General features: G+C 35.4%; 1 protein-coding gene and 1 pseudogene across 6 annotated transcripts in view; both read left to right on the forward strand.

Annotated features, from left to right (window-relative positions):
- COL24A1 (collagen type XXIV alpha 1 chain) overlaps positions 1 to 16,888 on the forward strand; it is a 391,998-nt gene that overhangs the window by 344,989 nt on the left and 30,121 nt on the right. For 4 of the 5 annotated variants that reach the window (XM_027536666.1, XM_027536669.1, XM_027536670.1 and 1 more), the window contains exons 49-54: positions 1,796 to 1,903; positions 5,573 to 5,680; positions 5,776 to 5,829; positions 6,589 to 6,651; positions 8,708 to 8,761; positions 13,747 to 13,782. In XM_027536666.1, the coding sequence (XP_027392467.1) occupies positions 1,796 to 1,903; positions 5,573 to 5,680; positions 5,776 to 5,829; positions 6,589 to 6,651; positions 8,708 to 8,761; positions 13,747 to 13,782 (423 nt within the window). The remainder of the gene's footprint in view (positions 1 to 1,795; positions 1,904 to 5,572; positions 5,681 to 5,775; positions 5,830 to 6,588; positions 6,652 to 8,707; positions 8,762 to 13,746; positions 13,783 to 16,888) is intronic. The other variant, XM_027536671.1, reaches the window with a different exon arrangement.
- LOC113889673 lies at positions 1,912 to 4,369 on the forward strand (annotated as a pseudogene). Its single transcript, XR_003510315.1, has one exon. The product of XR_003510315.1 is annotated as a transcription factor Spi-C pseudogene (transcript).

Below are 16,888 nucleotides of genomic sequence, written 5' to 3' on the forward strand. Positions count from 1 at the left end.
ATAAAATACAATGAATAATCATAGCTCTAAATATCTTAACTTTTTCACAAGTTTTGTTAATTTGTCTAGTTCATCTTTTTCTGATCTGTTGCTATCAATTTTATCACATTTTAGCAGATTCCACATCAGTCTGTACTGATTTAGTTTTTTAACTTACTTGAAGTTACTCTTACCTATAATTACTCCACCAACTATTCATAGGGGTTAACTTTGGAGGCACTTCAAACTCAGCATTGATTCCTCAAATAAATAGTAGTATTACTAACATCTATTGATTGATCAAGAGGCAAGTAAAACCACTTGGAAATATTTGCCTTGGTTTTTTAATTGACTATTGATAGTACTCGAATGTCCTTGACATTTCAAGCAACTGTTCTTGCCAAAAGGCTAACAAACAAGTTTATTTTTGCTGCATGATTTAATTGTCTATCAATAAGTGACTTTCATTATTGGACTAACAAATGAACCACTTACAAACTTTGCTTTAGTTGCAACTCCATTTCAAATTTTTGTGAAGAATTTTTTATTGTGATGAGATACTCCATTTTAGTTTTCCTAATTTTTCTGTTACATTTCTGTGAAGTGGGAATATTGTGTCAAGTGCTTGGTATAATAGTGTTGATGTATATAGTATTTTTTTAAGCACAGCTGTCGTGTCATCACATAATAAACACAAAACTTTGACATCTAGCTTGACCACAAAATAATCCACATTCCACTGTACCTTAAAAATACAACATTCAAAGTCGACTTTTTTCTTCTTTTTTTGTTTTGATACAATGGATATGCAGTGATAATAAAATCTCACAGCAAGTCAATATATGTTCTGCTTGAAGCATTTGTCCATTTATAATTGCGTCACAGGAATTTTCAGCACAACAGTCAGAGGTGGGAAGCAATATGTGCCTTTGAGCCTCTGCTACAACTACTGAACTCTACCATTTAGCACAAAACAGTCACAGACAATATACAAATGAATGAGCTTTGTTTATAGATATGGAAACTATAATTTCATATAATTTCTGTGTCTTGAAATATTATTCTTTTGATTTTTTTAAACATATGAAAATGTAATAACTATCCTTCACTCACAAGCTCTACAAAAATCCTTGTTTTAGGATTTGGCTTTGAGGAAATATTGTTTACTTACTTAACTTTATTTCTTCTTTTTTTTTTTTTCATTTCTTTTTTTTTTTTTTTTTTAATAATTTTTAACATTTTTAAATTTCAGGTATACACATGCTCCCCAAACTTTATTTCTAATTAAGCTATTTGAAGCAAATTTTCTGGAATAATGTGATTGAAAAGAATATTATTTTTTAATGAAATGTTAATATAATGTTATATAAGTTTCAAGTGTACAATGTAGTGATTTGGTATTTTTAAATATTGAGAAATAATGACCACAATAAGAAGAAAATCCTTCTTAAGGATACATTAATCAGTTATTAGATTTGTCATGCACACCAGAGTATAATACAAAAAGTTAGAATACAACAAACATGCTTCATATCTAGGCTCTTTAGTCAGGAGATACTGGTGGACTTTGTACTGCCTAGGTATTTTTATTTTAAAAACCCAAGACCATTACATTGACTATAATTAGAGATTTCAGGTAAGCCAAAACATCATGTAAGCATTTCGTTTATTTGCGAAAGAAGCCCAGGGTAACTCCCAAACCCGGGCAGTGTATCAATAGCAGCCTTTCAGCACATCAACCCTTCCCTTACTTATTGAGTCTCTGGATGGATATCCTAAGAACTACTCCAGTCCTCATTTCTTATCTGTTTTTTAGGGCATCAGAGGCAGCCCAGGAAGAATAGGACTGACTGGATCTCTAGGTCCTCAAGGAGCAAAGGGTTCGTCAGGCCCACCAGGAAGCCCAGGAGTTCAAGGCCCAAAGGTACTTGCATGTTTGTTCAGATGGATGAGCAGTATTGACCATCTTTCCTGGCCCTGAGTTTATTGACTAGATCACAGGATGGTAAGATTGATAGCTTGTAATTAAATTTGGCCAATAATAAAAAACACATGAGGGAAAAAAGGAGCGTGCATGGCCTTGACATAGCCATGTCCCATGATAGCCACACTGCATGTAATTTGCTGGAACAGTTTATTAACCCAGGATTAGTGATGCATTATAAAAATGTTCTTTTACTCATTTTGTCTCTCCTTCCTTTTCTGTCATCTACCTTCTCCTCCAAAACAGAAAATTTTTATTTACTTCCAGTTACATACTTTCTCAGGTATACTTCCTGTTCCACTAAGTCTGAACCTAACCAACTAATTAACAAATATGATAAGCACACAGATTATTTCTTAAAGTGATAGTAATTGTCTTGCATTAATCTTCATTGCAAGGAGTGTTGTCACATGTTAATAGGCTTTCTATATAAAACCTCTCTTAGAAATATCTCAATGTACTGTAGATTTGACCCAGACAACCAAAAGATTAGACCAATATCTAATGCAGTTTCATAAAAGACCAGGATTAAGACATTGGCACCCTCATCATTATTATCTCTTAATTTGATTTTCAAGACTTAGCTTCTAAAGAATTTTGAGATATTCTGAAAATGATGACTCAGCAACTTATTGTTTACAGTTTGAGCCTGTTAATGTTTTTACCATGAATATCCCTTTCCACTAAAAAAAGATAGCTGAGCAAATGCTAAAATTGGGAAAAGAAATAAGATCCCTGCCTCTTTTGTGTGAATCTGGGGGAGGGGAAAAAAAGGATCCAATTTGTCAAGTCCCAAAGCTATATCTTTATCTCAAGACAGTGAAGGATAATTTGCTAATCTGAAAGCTTTAGTCAGAGTTTACCAAGCACCATTTTTCATTACCTTATCTAAAAATTGAACATGATTTCTAAGCTTATTTTTAGAAATTGTAAAAGCTATTGCAACTCTTATTTCAAAAACAAAATAAAAATATATTTTAAAATACTTGACTTTTAAAAACAAAATAATTATATCTTTAAAAGGAACTTTTATGGGATAAAGAGGCTTTGTATCAAAGGAATCTTGGGGAGAGTGTTGCAGATCTGTGCTTCAGAGGGGAAAGTTGTTTCCACCTGGAGCACTTGTAAATATTGGATTGGCCTCTGATGGACAGAATTGTCAGTTTTTTAATGAAGCATGGCTTGTGCTGAACAAGACAAGCTGGGTCAAGCGTTTGAAGATGCTTTTGAAGTACTGAGGCAGCATTCAACTGGAGACTTTCAGTACTCCTCAGATTACAAAAATTACCTGGCTTTTATCAACCACCGTTCTCATATCAGAGGAAATTCCAACAGCTATGGTGTGCAGCCTGCAGAGGAACCCATCTATAATTGGAAAACAGTAGTAAACAGTGCTACGGACCTCTATTTTGAAGGAAATATTCATCAATCTCTGCAGAACATCCCTGAAAACCAGCTGGTACAACCTGCTCTTCTCCAGCAAAAGGGAGGAAAGGCAGGAAGAAGCTCCGACTGTTTGAATACCTTCATGAATCCCTATGTAATCCAGAGATGGCATCTTGTATTCAGTGGATAGATCAAACCGAAGGCATCTTTCAGTTTGTATCAAAAAACAAAGAAAAACTTGCCCAACTCTGGGGAAAAGAAAAAGGCAACCGGAAGACCATGACTTATCAGAAATGGCCAGAGCACTGAGGAATTATGGAAGAACTGGGGAAATCATTAAAATCCAGAGAAAGCTAATTTACCAGTTCAGTGAGGCCATTCTCCAAAGACTGTCTGCACCTTATTTCTTGGAAAAAGAGATCTTCTATTCACAGTATGTTCAACCTGATCAAGGATATCTCAGTTTAAATAACTGGAATGCAAATTATAATTATACATATGCCAATTACCATGAGCTAAGTCACCCTGATTGCTAAATACACTCTTACATTTCATAATTTTCTGACATCAGAAGTCTCTACAAGTTTTAGGATTTTTCTCTAAAAGCAAATACTGAAAAAAAATACTTCATGATTGTTATCTTTTATGACATAGCATATAATCTATACTAACTTGGGGAGAAATTTTGCCAGTGAACAGCTCTTTAGAATGATTGTCCCATTTGAAAGTATAGACTAAATGTTCTTCCTCTTACTAGTAACTATGCAATTATTTCTTTCTAGATTAATAATGCCAGTGGAGACTGTTTGATTTGCATATTGATTAAACATTATTTTCTTGTCACTCAGACCAAAAAAAAAAAGAATCACTTTAGCATATATCCAATAGCTTTAGCAACAGAACAAAAACTGATTGCCTGTGATGGTGTTCCTGCTAAATTATATTCAGGGCTTTAAAAATTTCAGTGTCTAAAACTAGAACTACTATATGATCCAGCAATTCCACTCCTGGGTATATATCCAAAGAAAATGAAAACACTAATTCAAAAAGATACAAAAATTTTTTTTTTTTTTTTTGGCTGCACTGTGTGGCTTGTCAGATATCAGTTTCCCAACCAGGCCTTTGCAGTGACAATGCCAAATCCTAACCACTAGACTACCAGGGAACTCCCATAGTGACATTATTTACAATAGCCAAGATATGGAAGCAACCTTCTAGCCAACAGGTGAATAAAGGAGATGTGGTATACACAACACACACACACACAGAATATTACTTAGCCAAAAAAGTGAAATCTTGCCATTTGCAACACGGATGGACCTAGAGGATATTAAGCTTACTGCAATAAGTCAGACAGAGAAAGACAAATACTATATGTTACCATTTATATGTAGAATCTAAAAACTGAAAATAATGAAATAGAAACAGACTTAAAGATACAGAGAACAAACTAGTTACCAGTAGGGGGAGGGCTGGGGGGAGGGGAGCAAGATAGGCATAGAGGATTAAGAGGTACAGACTACTAAATATAAAACAAAGAAGATACAAGAATGTAATGTGCAGCACACGGAATGTAGCCAACATTTTATAATAGCTTTGAATAGAGTATAACCTAGAAAAATATTGAATCACTATGTAGTACATCTGAAACTAATGTAATATTGTAAACCGACTATATTTCTATAAAGTAAAGATTAAAAAAAAAAAAAAAAGGAATCTTGGGAAACAGATAATGGAAATTTCTTAATGATGGAATTGAAAAAAATAATCATGGCAAAAACCAGGGTTCACATTTTAAGAGATTCTGCTCTGTTTGTGGTATCAGCTGAATCATCTCTGTATGGTAAAGAAAACACAGCAAAATAATTTCCATTCAAATCAAACACAAGCTCCATCACATACAAACACCCCCACACATACCACACCCTCTCTGTAGCCCCACTATCCTCCTCCCACACTTGCAGGCCCCTCTCTCCCCTCCTTTTTCCATAGTCATGACCACAAGCTCTGGAATTCCCTTTCCCTACTGCCACATTTCTTGTTCATTGTAATCAAATATTATGTATGTGGAGAATATTGGTGGGGAGAATGATCATGCAGATTTTGACTTCCCCAGTGCCTTGTACTATGTTTGAGGATGGGCCAGAATTTCGGTTTCATTTTAAAATAACATGTTCAAAGGTTCTAAAGTCAAGATTACCTTTCTTTTTTTTTTATCCATAGGGTGAGCAAGGGCTACCTGGTCAACCTGGAATTCCAGGTAAAAGAGGTCACCAAGGAGCACAGGGTGATCAAGGCCCATGTGGAGAGTCTGGCATCAAAGGGCAACCTGTAGGTGCCAACTCAGAAATTCAATGAGCACTTATTATTCTACATACCAGGCCACCATCGTACAATAATGATAATCATTTCTATTCACATTACAGGGAGAACATGGTATTCAAGGTTTGATGGGTTTCCAAGGATTCCCAGGTCCCAAAGTATGTTTACATATTTTCTACTGGTCTCTGAGAATCCCAGGGATGGGGGAGCCTGGTGGGCTGCTGTCTCTGGGGTCGCACAGAGTCGGACACTACTGAAGCAACTTAGCAGCAGCAGCAACTAGTTATCTAGAAAAAAAAAAAAAAAAAGGGTGTTGAAACACCAATATTTAATCTCTGACTTGAGCTTCTGTTTTTTTTAATCGGCAAAATTTCAGTTGGTGTAGAATTATATAATTGAGTTCTGAATGTTAATTTTAAAACTTATGTAACTATATATTTTCCTAGCAGTTTTATTGAATAATTTGCTTCTGCATCTTCTCATCTGTTTTTCCAAACATTTCAAAATAAAATTTCCAAACATTTCAAAATAAAATTTCCAAACATTTCAAAATAAAATTTCCAAACATTTCAAAATAAAATTTCCAAACATTTCAAAATAAAATTTCAAACATACCATAAAGTTGAGAGAATGAGTTAACATGCATATACCTATTACTTAGATTCTACAATAACATTTTACTCACTTTATTATGTACCCATCCAATCATCTGTTCCTATTTCCCTCTATCTCAGTCCACTTTTGATGTATTTCAAAGTCAGTTGTAGACCTCAGGACAATTCCTCCAAAATACTTCAGCTTGTACATCATTAGCTATCATGTTCCATTTTTTAAGGGCTAGTTCTTAATAGATTGGTACAAGGTTATTTCAAATGTAAAATGTTCATATTTTGGCTTTTTTTAAATCATGCTTCTAGGGTCCCCAGGGAGATGCTGGCATTGTTGGAATATCAGGTCCTAAAGGCCCTGTTGGACAGAGGGTAAATATAAAGTCATTCTGCCTTCCCATATATTGTGTTTCTTTGTTCATTGCAGGAATTAGGGTTACAAAGTCTACAAATAATATACTTCAAATGAATAACTTAATAAAATTACTTTTAAAATAGAAATTCATTAGAGCACATGCAGAGAGGTTCTCAACCTCTGTTAGTTCATATATTAGTCTGAGCAAAAGACCCTGCAGGCCACCCATGCTTCTTGGTTCTTACTTAAAAAAAAAGGAATTAATATGACTACTGGATAATGTATTTATTAACTTACACCAGAAACAAAAACATAAAGTGGTTTCATGTTATAAACATTAATATGACCAGGAACTAGAGACCACCCTCGTGTACCACCTGGAAGAGAACTTGTCTATGACCTGAATTCCTCAGACAACACTTTGAAAAATGTTTCCCAATCGCTCTGCTCAGGGGTGGGTATCCCTAGAGAGTGATGAGAAATTAATTAAAGAGTTAGAAAGATCAGGGCTCAGAAGAACTCCAATTAGCTGTTTAGTGCCTGAAATTGTAAACTGTAAAGAACATAAACATTAATAGCATAGATAAGTCACCAGCAGTTATTGGTTATTGTTTTGTTTGATTGCTTTCTTAGTTTTGTTTTTATTAACCACACTCTCCTAATTGATGAGATGATCTATAAAACTATAGAGAAAAAAAGATTTTAAAAAAATGAAGCATTGGTTTGAATGTAGTAGTAGCTCCTCTATGACTAATGCAGGTAGCTTCTTTACCGTCTGAGCCACCAGGGAAGCCCCTCTATGACTAATAGCAGCTCCTAAAGCAGGGATGGACAGAGTTGAGAGAGAGGAAGGTGAGCAGTTCAGACATAGGAGGACTGAATCTTGAAGAATTTAACAACTGAAAACCACTGTCTTATGCAAATATTAAATGAAAAGTCAATTTTTAGAAACCCTACACCCCTTCCCTAATTGTTCCAATAAATTGTTTTCCATAATACAAAGAGCAGTGTTGTCATGGGAAATGTTTATTTACAGACCCCTCTCAACATTTCTCCAGGTGCAAATAAGTTCTCAGGTAATTAAATATTTTATTGATATTGTCAAAGAGAAGCTGGCTGCTTGCCTAGCCTCTGTCCTAAGCACTGTGTCTCTGTAAGCCAGGATCTAAGCCTATACTGCTTTGCAGCTCCAGAAATTTTGTCAGCTTTAAAATAATAAAGTTTTGGTAACTAGCTCACAAATAAATTATAATTGTAAATATTCCTTTATTAAGTCATTATAGAGACAAGTGAAAAGCTTTGCTAGATTAATATTTAGCAAAAAACTATTATGTACAAAATACTGATGTTCGTTTATGTCCTTATATCATTTATTCCTTATAAAAATCCCATGAGAGAAGCTATTATCTCTACTTTTCTAATAAGGAAACTAAATCTCCACAAGGTAATTCAGTGAAAGCCATATATAGCTAGTATGTAAAGGAGTCATTATTTGAATCCACATCTGATTGACTGAATAACTTGTTTTTCACGTTTAATTCTTACAATGGCCCTGTGAATTAGGCAGTCTTATTTCTGACCAAGCAATCAGAAGTTTAGTTGGGCATAAGGATGCCCTATGGTCCTTTCCCATAATTTCTGTCAATTCCAGGCTGCATGCCACTCAAACAATTGCTCCTTCAACATCTGTAAATAAATTTATTTAAAATTATATAGATGACCCTCTGTACTCCTTTTTTAAAGTAATTGCATTTGTTATGCAATGACATACATATAAAATGGCATCATTGAAACTATAACCAAATAAAAATTGTAATACTGATTTACCAGTTTGTTAGAAATTATAGGTTAATTCTCCTCATGGAAAATTATAATTATATACAGAATTTAGTCAGATCAAAATTACTGTGATTTCTGCTAACACCATAAGATTTTGTAATAAAAACTGGAATTATGTGGACATGGACTATTTTGCTATCGTGCAAGACATTTTCTAGAACTTTTCTGAAATACGGGCAATGAAACTGACTTGTTTTCTTTTCTTTCTTTTTTTTTTTTTTTTAACCTCAACAGGGAAACACTGGCCCCTTTGGCAGAGAAGGTATAATAGGTCCAACAGGTAGAACTGTAAGTTCGTTGCAATACAGATCTTTTTTTTTTTTTCCATTTTCTTTTTTTTTTTTTCTTTAATTTAATCCTATTCTAGAGTAATCCACAAGGAATCACTCTGGGTATTTGAGAAGCAAGGGCAAAAATGTACATTTTCATCTAGAAAGTTATTCGTGAGAATTTAGAGATCAAATGTAATGAAGAAGATACATAGAGTGTGATAGGTACTTAAAACAAATTGAGAAAGGAAAATAGAACTGGGTAGGGGAGGAGGGGTTGAGCATCATAATCAGGAAAGCAAAAGAATCTATTTTCTGAAAGAGAGAGCATAAGAAAAGATAGACAGACAGCCAAGATTTGAGTCTTTAAAAGTACTCAGTCTTAGAAAGAAATAGTTGGTGGAAATAACAGAAAACCCAGAAAAGCACAAGACTAAGGTCAGTTTCCAGAAAGGAGTAGCTAACAGTGATCTTTAAGAAGATAAATTGCAGTAGAAGATGGAGTACAGCTTGCACTGAGGAAGGAAGTAAATAAAAATATGTAATAATAACTTTTCTCAAATTCTTAAGCAGACTTTGGAGCATGTATGGTTATTTGCATTCAAGACAGGAGTAAACAGATGAAGTTTATGAAAGTTCACTTAGTTATTTAAGATGACACAGGTAGTGAATAACATAGATAATATTTCCTACTTCAAGAGCAGTGCTCTTTCTACTCCATTCAAGCAATGTCTGGAGAGGAAATTGAGACAGTTAATATATGCCAGTGCCTTAGGGAATCTTGCTATGAAATAAAATAGGAAAATAAGACAGTGAATGGTGAGATAGTCATGGGAGGGGTTTATAATACTAAATAGTGTAAATATACAAGAGGAAAATTGAGACTTGGAAAGGAAATATTCATTCTCTGCAAGGAATCAATATTTTGAATCATTTGAAAGTGTGATATATATAGAGACCAGAGTTTAAAAATATAAAACAGTATCCTTCAAATATTGTTAGTATTCTCATTGATAAATTTAGAGAAGAATTCATAACCGAAGTTATTGGCTTTTTGATTTTTAAAAAAATGAAATATGTAACTCTAGATTCGCAGCATTTACCACTCAGAGCTATATAGTCTAAGTGGGAGGTTTTAAGTGGGAGAATTCTCATATTTCAGTGGGTGGTTCTTTTGCAAGCTAAGGAACACATACTGTTCTGATTATGGAATGATTGTTCTCTTCCATCAAAAATGTGAAGTATTAATTGGTCAAGGAAAATATGATAAAGAAGTGGCTCAATTAAAATATCTTACTGTGTTTTGTTTATAGATAGTTCTTAAAGGCCCTTACAATGTTCAGCATGCACATCAAATTTTTTCCATCTTCTATTTTTTTCTATTCTCAAAAGAAACTTATAAGGAGAGTTCATTATGAAAGAATAAGCATTTGAGAATGGTCAAAATGCATTGTGGAAAAAAATAGTGGTGGGGGATGGAGGGCTTGCTCTTCCAAATAAGAAAACATTATTTCAAAGTCTTTGTAAATGAAACTATGTGGTAGTACAAACAATAGATCATTGTAGCAGTTTAGAGCCCAGAATTAGATCTCAGACTACATGGGAATTTAATTATAAGGAAAATGGTATATCAGTATGATTTGGGCTGCAAGTAATAGGAACCCTGAATCAAACTGCCTTTAACAATAAGGAAACTTACATCTTACCATGGGAATCTCAGAGTTAGGAAGGGCTTCAGTATTTGGTGACTTAATCTTGTTATCTGAGACCATCCTAAATGTTATCTTCATAATTAGGTTTAGGGCAAATGACTACAATATCTCAGTTATCACATCTAGATATAATTATCCAAAGTGAAAAAGTGACCTATATCCCTGTCTTGGGAAAAATAAAACTTTTCTAGAAGTCTCCCATTTTTTTTTTTTCATGTCTTTTGATCAGCCACACACCCATTCCTACCCCAGTGATAGGGAAAGTGAAGTGAAGTGAAGTCGCTCAGTCATGTCCAACTCTTAGCGACCCCATGGACTGCAGCCTACCAGGCTCCTCCATCCCTGGGATTTTCCAGGCAAAGTACTGGAGGGGTGAGGAAGGAGGACAAAATTCCTTTCAGTCTTCCTACTGCTGTAAGAAATTGGAACCCTATTTCACCCAATTTTTAAAAAATCTCTGATGAACTTTTTAAAAAAAGGAAAGAAAGAAAAGAAACAATTAAAAATCTTAGAAAAGTAGGAAGCTAAAGTATAGCTTAAGGTTTGGGGAGACCTTTATTTGTTGTTCAGTGACTAAGTTGTGTCCCACTCTTGTGACCCCATGAACTGCAGCACAAAAGGCTTCCCTGTCCTTCACTATCTCCTGGAGTTTGCTCAAACTCATATCCACTGAGTCAGTGATGCTATCTAACTTTCTCAACCTCTGCCACTTCATCTGAAAACTATGAAAGAACAGAAAACATACTTGAATTTTGTATGGGAAAAGATTCCATAAATAAAACTACTACAATTGGGAAAAAATAATTGCAAAGCAAACAGCGTATAATGGGTTAATATATGAGCTTTGTAAATTGGTATGAAAAAGAAAACAGAGACATGAACAAATCAAAAGGTCAGTAACTATCCGAAAAGATACTCTCCTAACTTTTAGTCAGAGAAACATAAATTGAAGTAATAATGAGATATTGCATCTACCTCTCAGAAAAGGTTGCAGGAAGAGTAATATTTTTGTTAGAAATGTGAATTACAGCCTTTATTAAAAGATATTTGTTAAAATAAATGTACATATATGCTATGACCAAGAAGTTCCACTTTGAGGAATTTGTCCCATAGAAATAAAAGTACTCAATACACTAACGAAATTTAACAAAGATTTTTTTTTTCACAGCACCATTTGTATTGGGGGGAAAAATGTATGAAATAGCATGAATGCTCATCTGTAGAAGAATGGTTGAGTAAACTGTGATCTAGCCACTTTGTGGAATATTATGAAACTATTAGAAAGAATTTATATCTAGTTTGGCTGACTGTTGTTTCATGATGTATTATTTAACATGAAATGTATCATGCATAAAAGAGTATATGATATCAGCATTATAAAATATGACCAATCACCCCATCCACATATAAACATATTTGTCAATATTTGATTAGAAAAAATATATAGATATATACCATGTCAATGCTGGATTAGAGGTGGGAGAGAGTGTAAAAAGAACATCTGTAAAGCTACCTTAAAAATCAGCTTTTTAAAGTTGCTCTTGTTTAGTCGCTAAGTCATGTCCAACTGTTTGTGACCCTGTGAACTGTAACCCACCAGACTCCTCTGTCCATGGAATTCTCCAGGCAAGAATACTGGAGTGGTTTTGTTGCCATTTCCTTCTCCAGAGGATCTTCTTGACCCAAGGACTGAACCTGGTTCACCTGCTTGGCAAGCAGATTCTTTACCACTGAGCCACCAGGGAAGCCCCTTTTAAAATTTAATACCTAGTTTAAAATGAATTAAATACAAGATAGGAAACACAAAATCAGTAATATAAATTTTGATTAGATAATGAGATGGTATTTTTAGCCTGCAGGATTAACAAAAAGTGATAGTACATTAGAACATGTGTCAGGGAAAAAAAAAGTACATATACTCCTGTATATTGCAAGTATAAGGCAATTTCAAACAAACTTTCTGGAGGATAATTTTCATTAAAAAAAAAAATTTTAAGAGTACCAGGATATTCATCACAGTGTTGTCTATCATGACAAAAATTAGAAAAAGAAATATATAATAGGCAATTTATTTAAAATATTATTATATGTTTTTAAATACTGGTAAACATTATAGTTCCAGAGAAGGCAATGGCACTCCACTCCAGTACTCCTGCCTGGAAAATCCCATGGATGGAGGAACCTGGAGGGCTGCAGTCCATGGGGTCGCTGAGGGTCGGACACGACTGAGCGACTTCACTTTCACTTTTCACTTTCATGCACTGGAGAAGGAAATGGCAACCCACTCCAGTGTTCTTGCCTGGAGAATCCCAGGGACGGCGGAGCCTGGTGGGCTGCCGTCTATGGGGTCCCACAGAGTCGGACACGACTGAAGCGACTTAGCAGTAGCAGCAGCAAACATTATAGTTATGTGGGAATTGTGGGTTGATACAGAAAAGCATTAATATTTTGAGGGTGCATATTCATGTTACAGAAAAGATGAATAGTATTATTTCATTTTTAATTAAAAAAATACACAATTTCCACAAGGATGAACATGAAAATAATAACAGAAATAACAGTAGTTCCAGCAACAGCACTCATGTGCACATAGAACATTTACTGAAATAAACCATATTTTAGATCATAAAACAAATTTTATTACACTTAAAAGAATAGAAGCCATATAAGGTATGTTCTCTGGCCATAATGGAATTAAACTAAGAATTAGTAAACTAGAAAGATAACAGGAAAAGCGCCAAACACTTGAAAATTAAGCCTCACACTTATAAACAATTCATGGATCCGAGTGTCTCAGAGAAAGTTAGAAAATATTTTGAACTGAATGAAAGTATATACAACATTTCAAAATTTGTAGGATGTAGCTCAGAAGGAGGATTTTAAAAAAAGAGGATAAAAGCGAAGAAGGAAACCACTCTGGAAGCAAGGTTTTAAAAGGCTGAGGGAAACAGATATTAGAAGAATTTAATCTGTTAATTTCCTTTCTAAATTATTTTGCATTTGATTATCAGATCAGCTGCTTTGACTTAATTGAATGAATAAGTAGCATGACATTATCTCACTTTAAGGTAAAACTAGGAATAGCAAAACAGATATGATGAAATCAATACAGTGTATTTGTTTTTGTTTTGCTTCGCTTAACATAAGAAAAGAAAACTAGAATTTGTGTAGATTTAGCTAAACAAGTCTTGCTAGATAGGGGGGGAAAAAAGCCTATTAATTATCATGTTTCTGTATACAGCCTCAAGTACATTTGATAAAAAATAAACCTACATTTTCTTTTGTCTTTCAGGGACCCAGAGGTGAAAAAGGCTTTAGAGGCGAAACTGTAAGTTTATCTAAATTTGTGGTTATAGTATCACTTGTCACCAAGTTTTAAGCTCCATGAAACCAAGGACTTCTTTTGACTTTTTCATTATTATGTCTCTGATACTTGTGGAGTGAAAATAAAATTATAATTTTCAGGAAGTAGAGCTAACCTATATCGTGTATTGCAGTGACACTTGGTAAGCCCTAATGTTTAAGATACCCCCACCTGGTGCCTCAGATGGTAAAGCGTCTGCCTACAATGCAGGAGACCCAGGTTCGATTCCTGGGCCGGGAAGATCCCCTGGAGAAGGAAATGGCAATCCACTCCAGCACTCTTGCCTGGAAAATCCCATGGACAGAGGAGCCTGATAGGCCACAGTCCATGGGGTCACAAAGAGTTGGACACGACTGAGCAACTTCACTTTCACTTTCAATGTTTAAGAACCTGCCAGTCACATTCTTTCCAAATCACTGTGTGAAATGGAATATATGCCTTGTCACACATCAGGAGAGGAGGTGTAAGCTTTCTACATTGGTGCCAGAACAGGAGGACTGTTGAGTGATTTTAGATATATGCCACTAGATTCAGTCAGAACCCTAGAGGGCTGCAAAGCAGAAGCAGCTTATTAGTTGTATTGTACTGAAATTCCATAACTGACAGGAAAACCCAAACGAACTTTTTGTTCAACCCAATATATTTCAGCCACCTGGAAACAATGGTGAGAGCAAAAGGTACACAGCATTTTCACACTAAGTAACTTATACTGGCACTGTTTCCTACTTTTCTAGGATGTCAGTTCTTCCAAGTTAAAGAAGATACTTTGTAAAGGGGCCACTTTTACAGCAGAACTTATTAAAGCAGCAGCATAAACAGAGGACAGGCATGGAGTGAAGTAAGGGGTATTGAAACCAAGTACAGAAGGCACATAGGAATAAACTGGAAGATAGCAGTAAAGCCTTGCTTATAAGGTAATGAGATTATGTAGTGACAGCTGAGATAGGGGTATGCTTGGGGCTCAGACTAATAAACGGTAGTTATATTAGTTTGCTGGAAAATGGAATTTATGTGATTTTTAGATAGCTGAAGAATTCTCAAAGGGCATTAAAATAGATGTATTTAATTTGTCCCTTATATTTTCTCAGCAGACTTACTGTAGCAGGAAGCAAGGGTGTTCGTACACAGTGAAGCTATATACCCCAGGAGCAGTGGAAAGGAGAAAGAAAAAGCAAGGAGGCTTGACAGAGAGACCATTTTCCATACCTGTCTCCAACTGCCTCCCTGATCTCTTCTCTCCTATCACTGTGGTTAGAGCATAAGCTCTGTCAAGAGTAGGATGCCTCGAGTACCTATGACAGTCATTGTCATAGGCATTTCATGTGCAAAAAAATTCAGTGGCTCTGATGGATTACCCTATATATATAGTCCAAATTCAGTGGACTATGCCTGAAATCGCTGATTGCACTAATAGAGATATGGCATCTAGAATAAAGCAGATAATGATACCAGTCATTCCCAAAGGGGAACATGGACAAAATTAAAGCACATTCAGAGAAGGATTTTCTCAGATCAGTGATGTAACTAGGAGCCCAGTCATTCCCTCTCCTTGTTCTTTGTGCTCTCTCTTCACTTCCTGAGTTTTGCACCTGCTTTGTCTTGCCCAATTCTTTATCCCTGTAGTTCCTACTCATTTTCAGGTTGCAATTTAATTTGCTGAAGGTAGATTTGCTGATTTTAGCCTCACCCAGTTGCCATCCATGGACATAAAGCTAGTCCCCAGGACCTAGTGCAATGCCTGGCAACTGTTCGTCAGTCCTTACTTAAATGTTCTCTTATCAGAGAGACTCTTCCAGACCAACCCTATGTAAAACAGCAATGCCTGTACCTGCCTAAGATTCCTTATCTTTCCTTAACCTGTTGCCTTAAAACCTAACATGAAGTGAAGTGAAGTGAAGTTGCTCAGTCGTGTCCGACTCTTTGCGATCCCACGGACTGTAGCCTACCAGGCTCCTCCGTCCCTGGGATTCTCCAGGCAGGAATACTGGAGTGGGTTGCCATTTCCTTCTCCAGGAGATCTTCCCAACCCAGGGATAGAACCTGGGTCTCCTGTATTGCAGGCAGACGCTTTACCATCTGAGCCATCAGGAATATCTATTTCATTTTCTGCTTATTACATTTCCCCTCCCTAGAATGATGAGGGGAGATACAATATTTGAATTTTAAATATTTGAAAGGAAGAAAGAATATGTATAATGAGTAACCCTAGAGGATAAAATTTAAATTATTTATTTATTGAATTTTCAATGTCTGTGTTTAGCTCTCTCAGAGACAGTGAGTTCCCTGAGGGCATGAAGTGTATTTGATACCATCTAATTCCTAGTGTGTCATAATACCCAGCACGTAATTATCACAAGATAGATATAGATTGACTAAATGAATGGAATGCTGGAGTGAATTTCAGCTCAGTATAATATTGAGCTGCTTTAAAACAAGATAGTTTTGTGAAATATTGAGTATGTCACAAGCAGTCTAATGACTCTCTGAGTTTCCTGCACTGGTATTCCTGTACTGGGTAGGGAATTAGAATACGTACCTTTAAACTCCCAGCTCTCAGTCTACAATTCTAACAAAAAGAAAATTAATAAGCCCCTCATACAGCACATGTTAGTTCCAGTCAGATCAGAGTTCTATTCAGAATCCTTTCACTTCATTCTTCATCATTGGCACCCTTTTTTTTTTTTTGGTTTCATTTCATATATGATATTGTACATGTTTCAACGCCATTCTCCGAAATCATCCTACCCTCTCCCTCTCCCACAGAGTCTCGCATACAGAGTTATCATTACCATCTTTCTAAATTCCATATGTATACGTTAGTATACTTATTGGTGTTTTTCTTTCTGGCTTACTTCACTCTGTATAATAGGCTCCAGTTTCATCCACCTCATTAAAACTGATTCAAATGTATTCTTTTTAATGGCTGAGTAATACTCCATTGTGTATATGTACCACTGCTTTCTTATCCATTCATCTGCTGATGGACATCTAGGTTGCTTCCATGTCCTGGCTATTGTAAACAGTGCTGCGATGAACACTGGGGTACACATGTCTCTTTCAATTCTGGTTT

The sequence above is a fragment of the Bos indicus x Bos taurus genome, chromosome 3, assembly GCF_003369695.1.
Source record: "Bos indicus x Bos taurus breed Angus x Brahman F1 hybrid chromosome 3, Bos_hybrid_MaternalHap_v2.0, whole genome shotgun sequence".
NCBI lineage: Eukaryota > Metazoa > Chordata > Mammalia > Artiodactyla > Bovidae > Bos > Bos indicus x Bos taurus.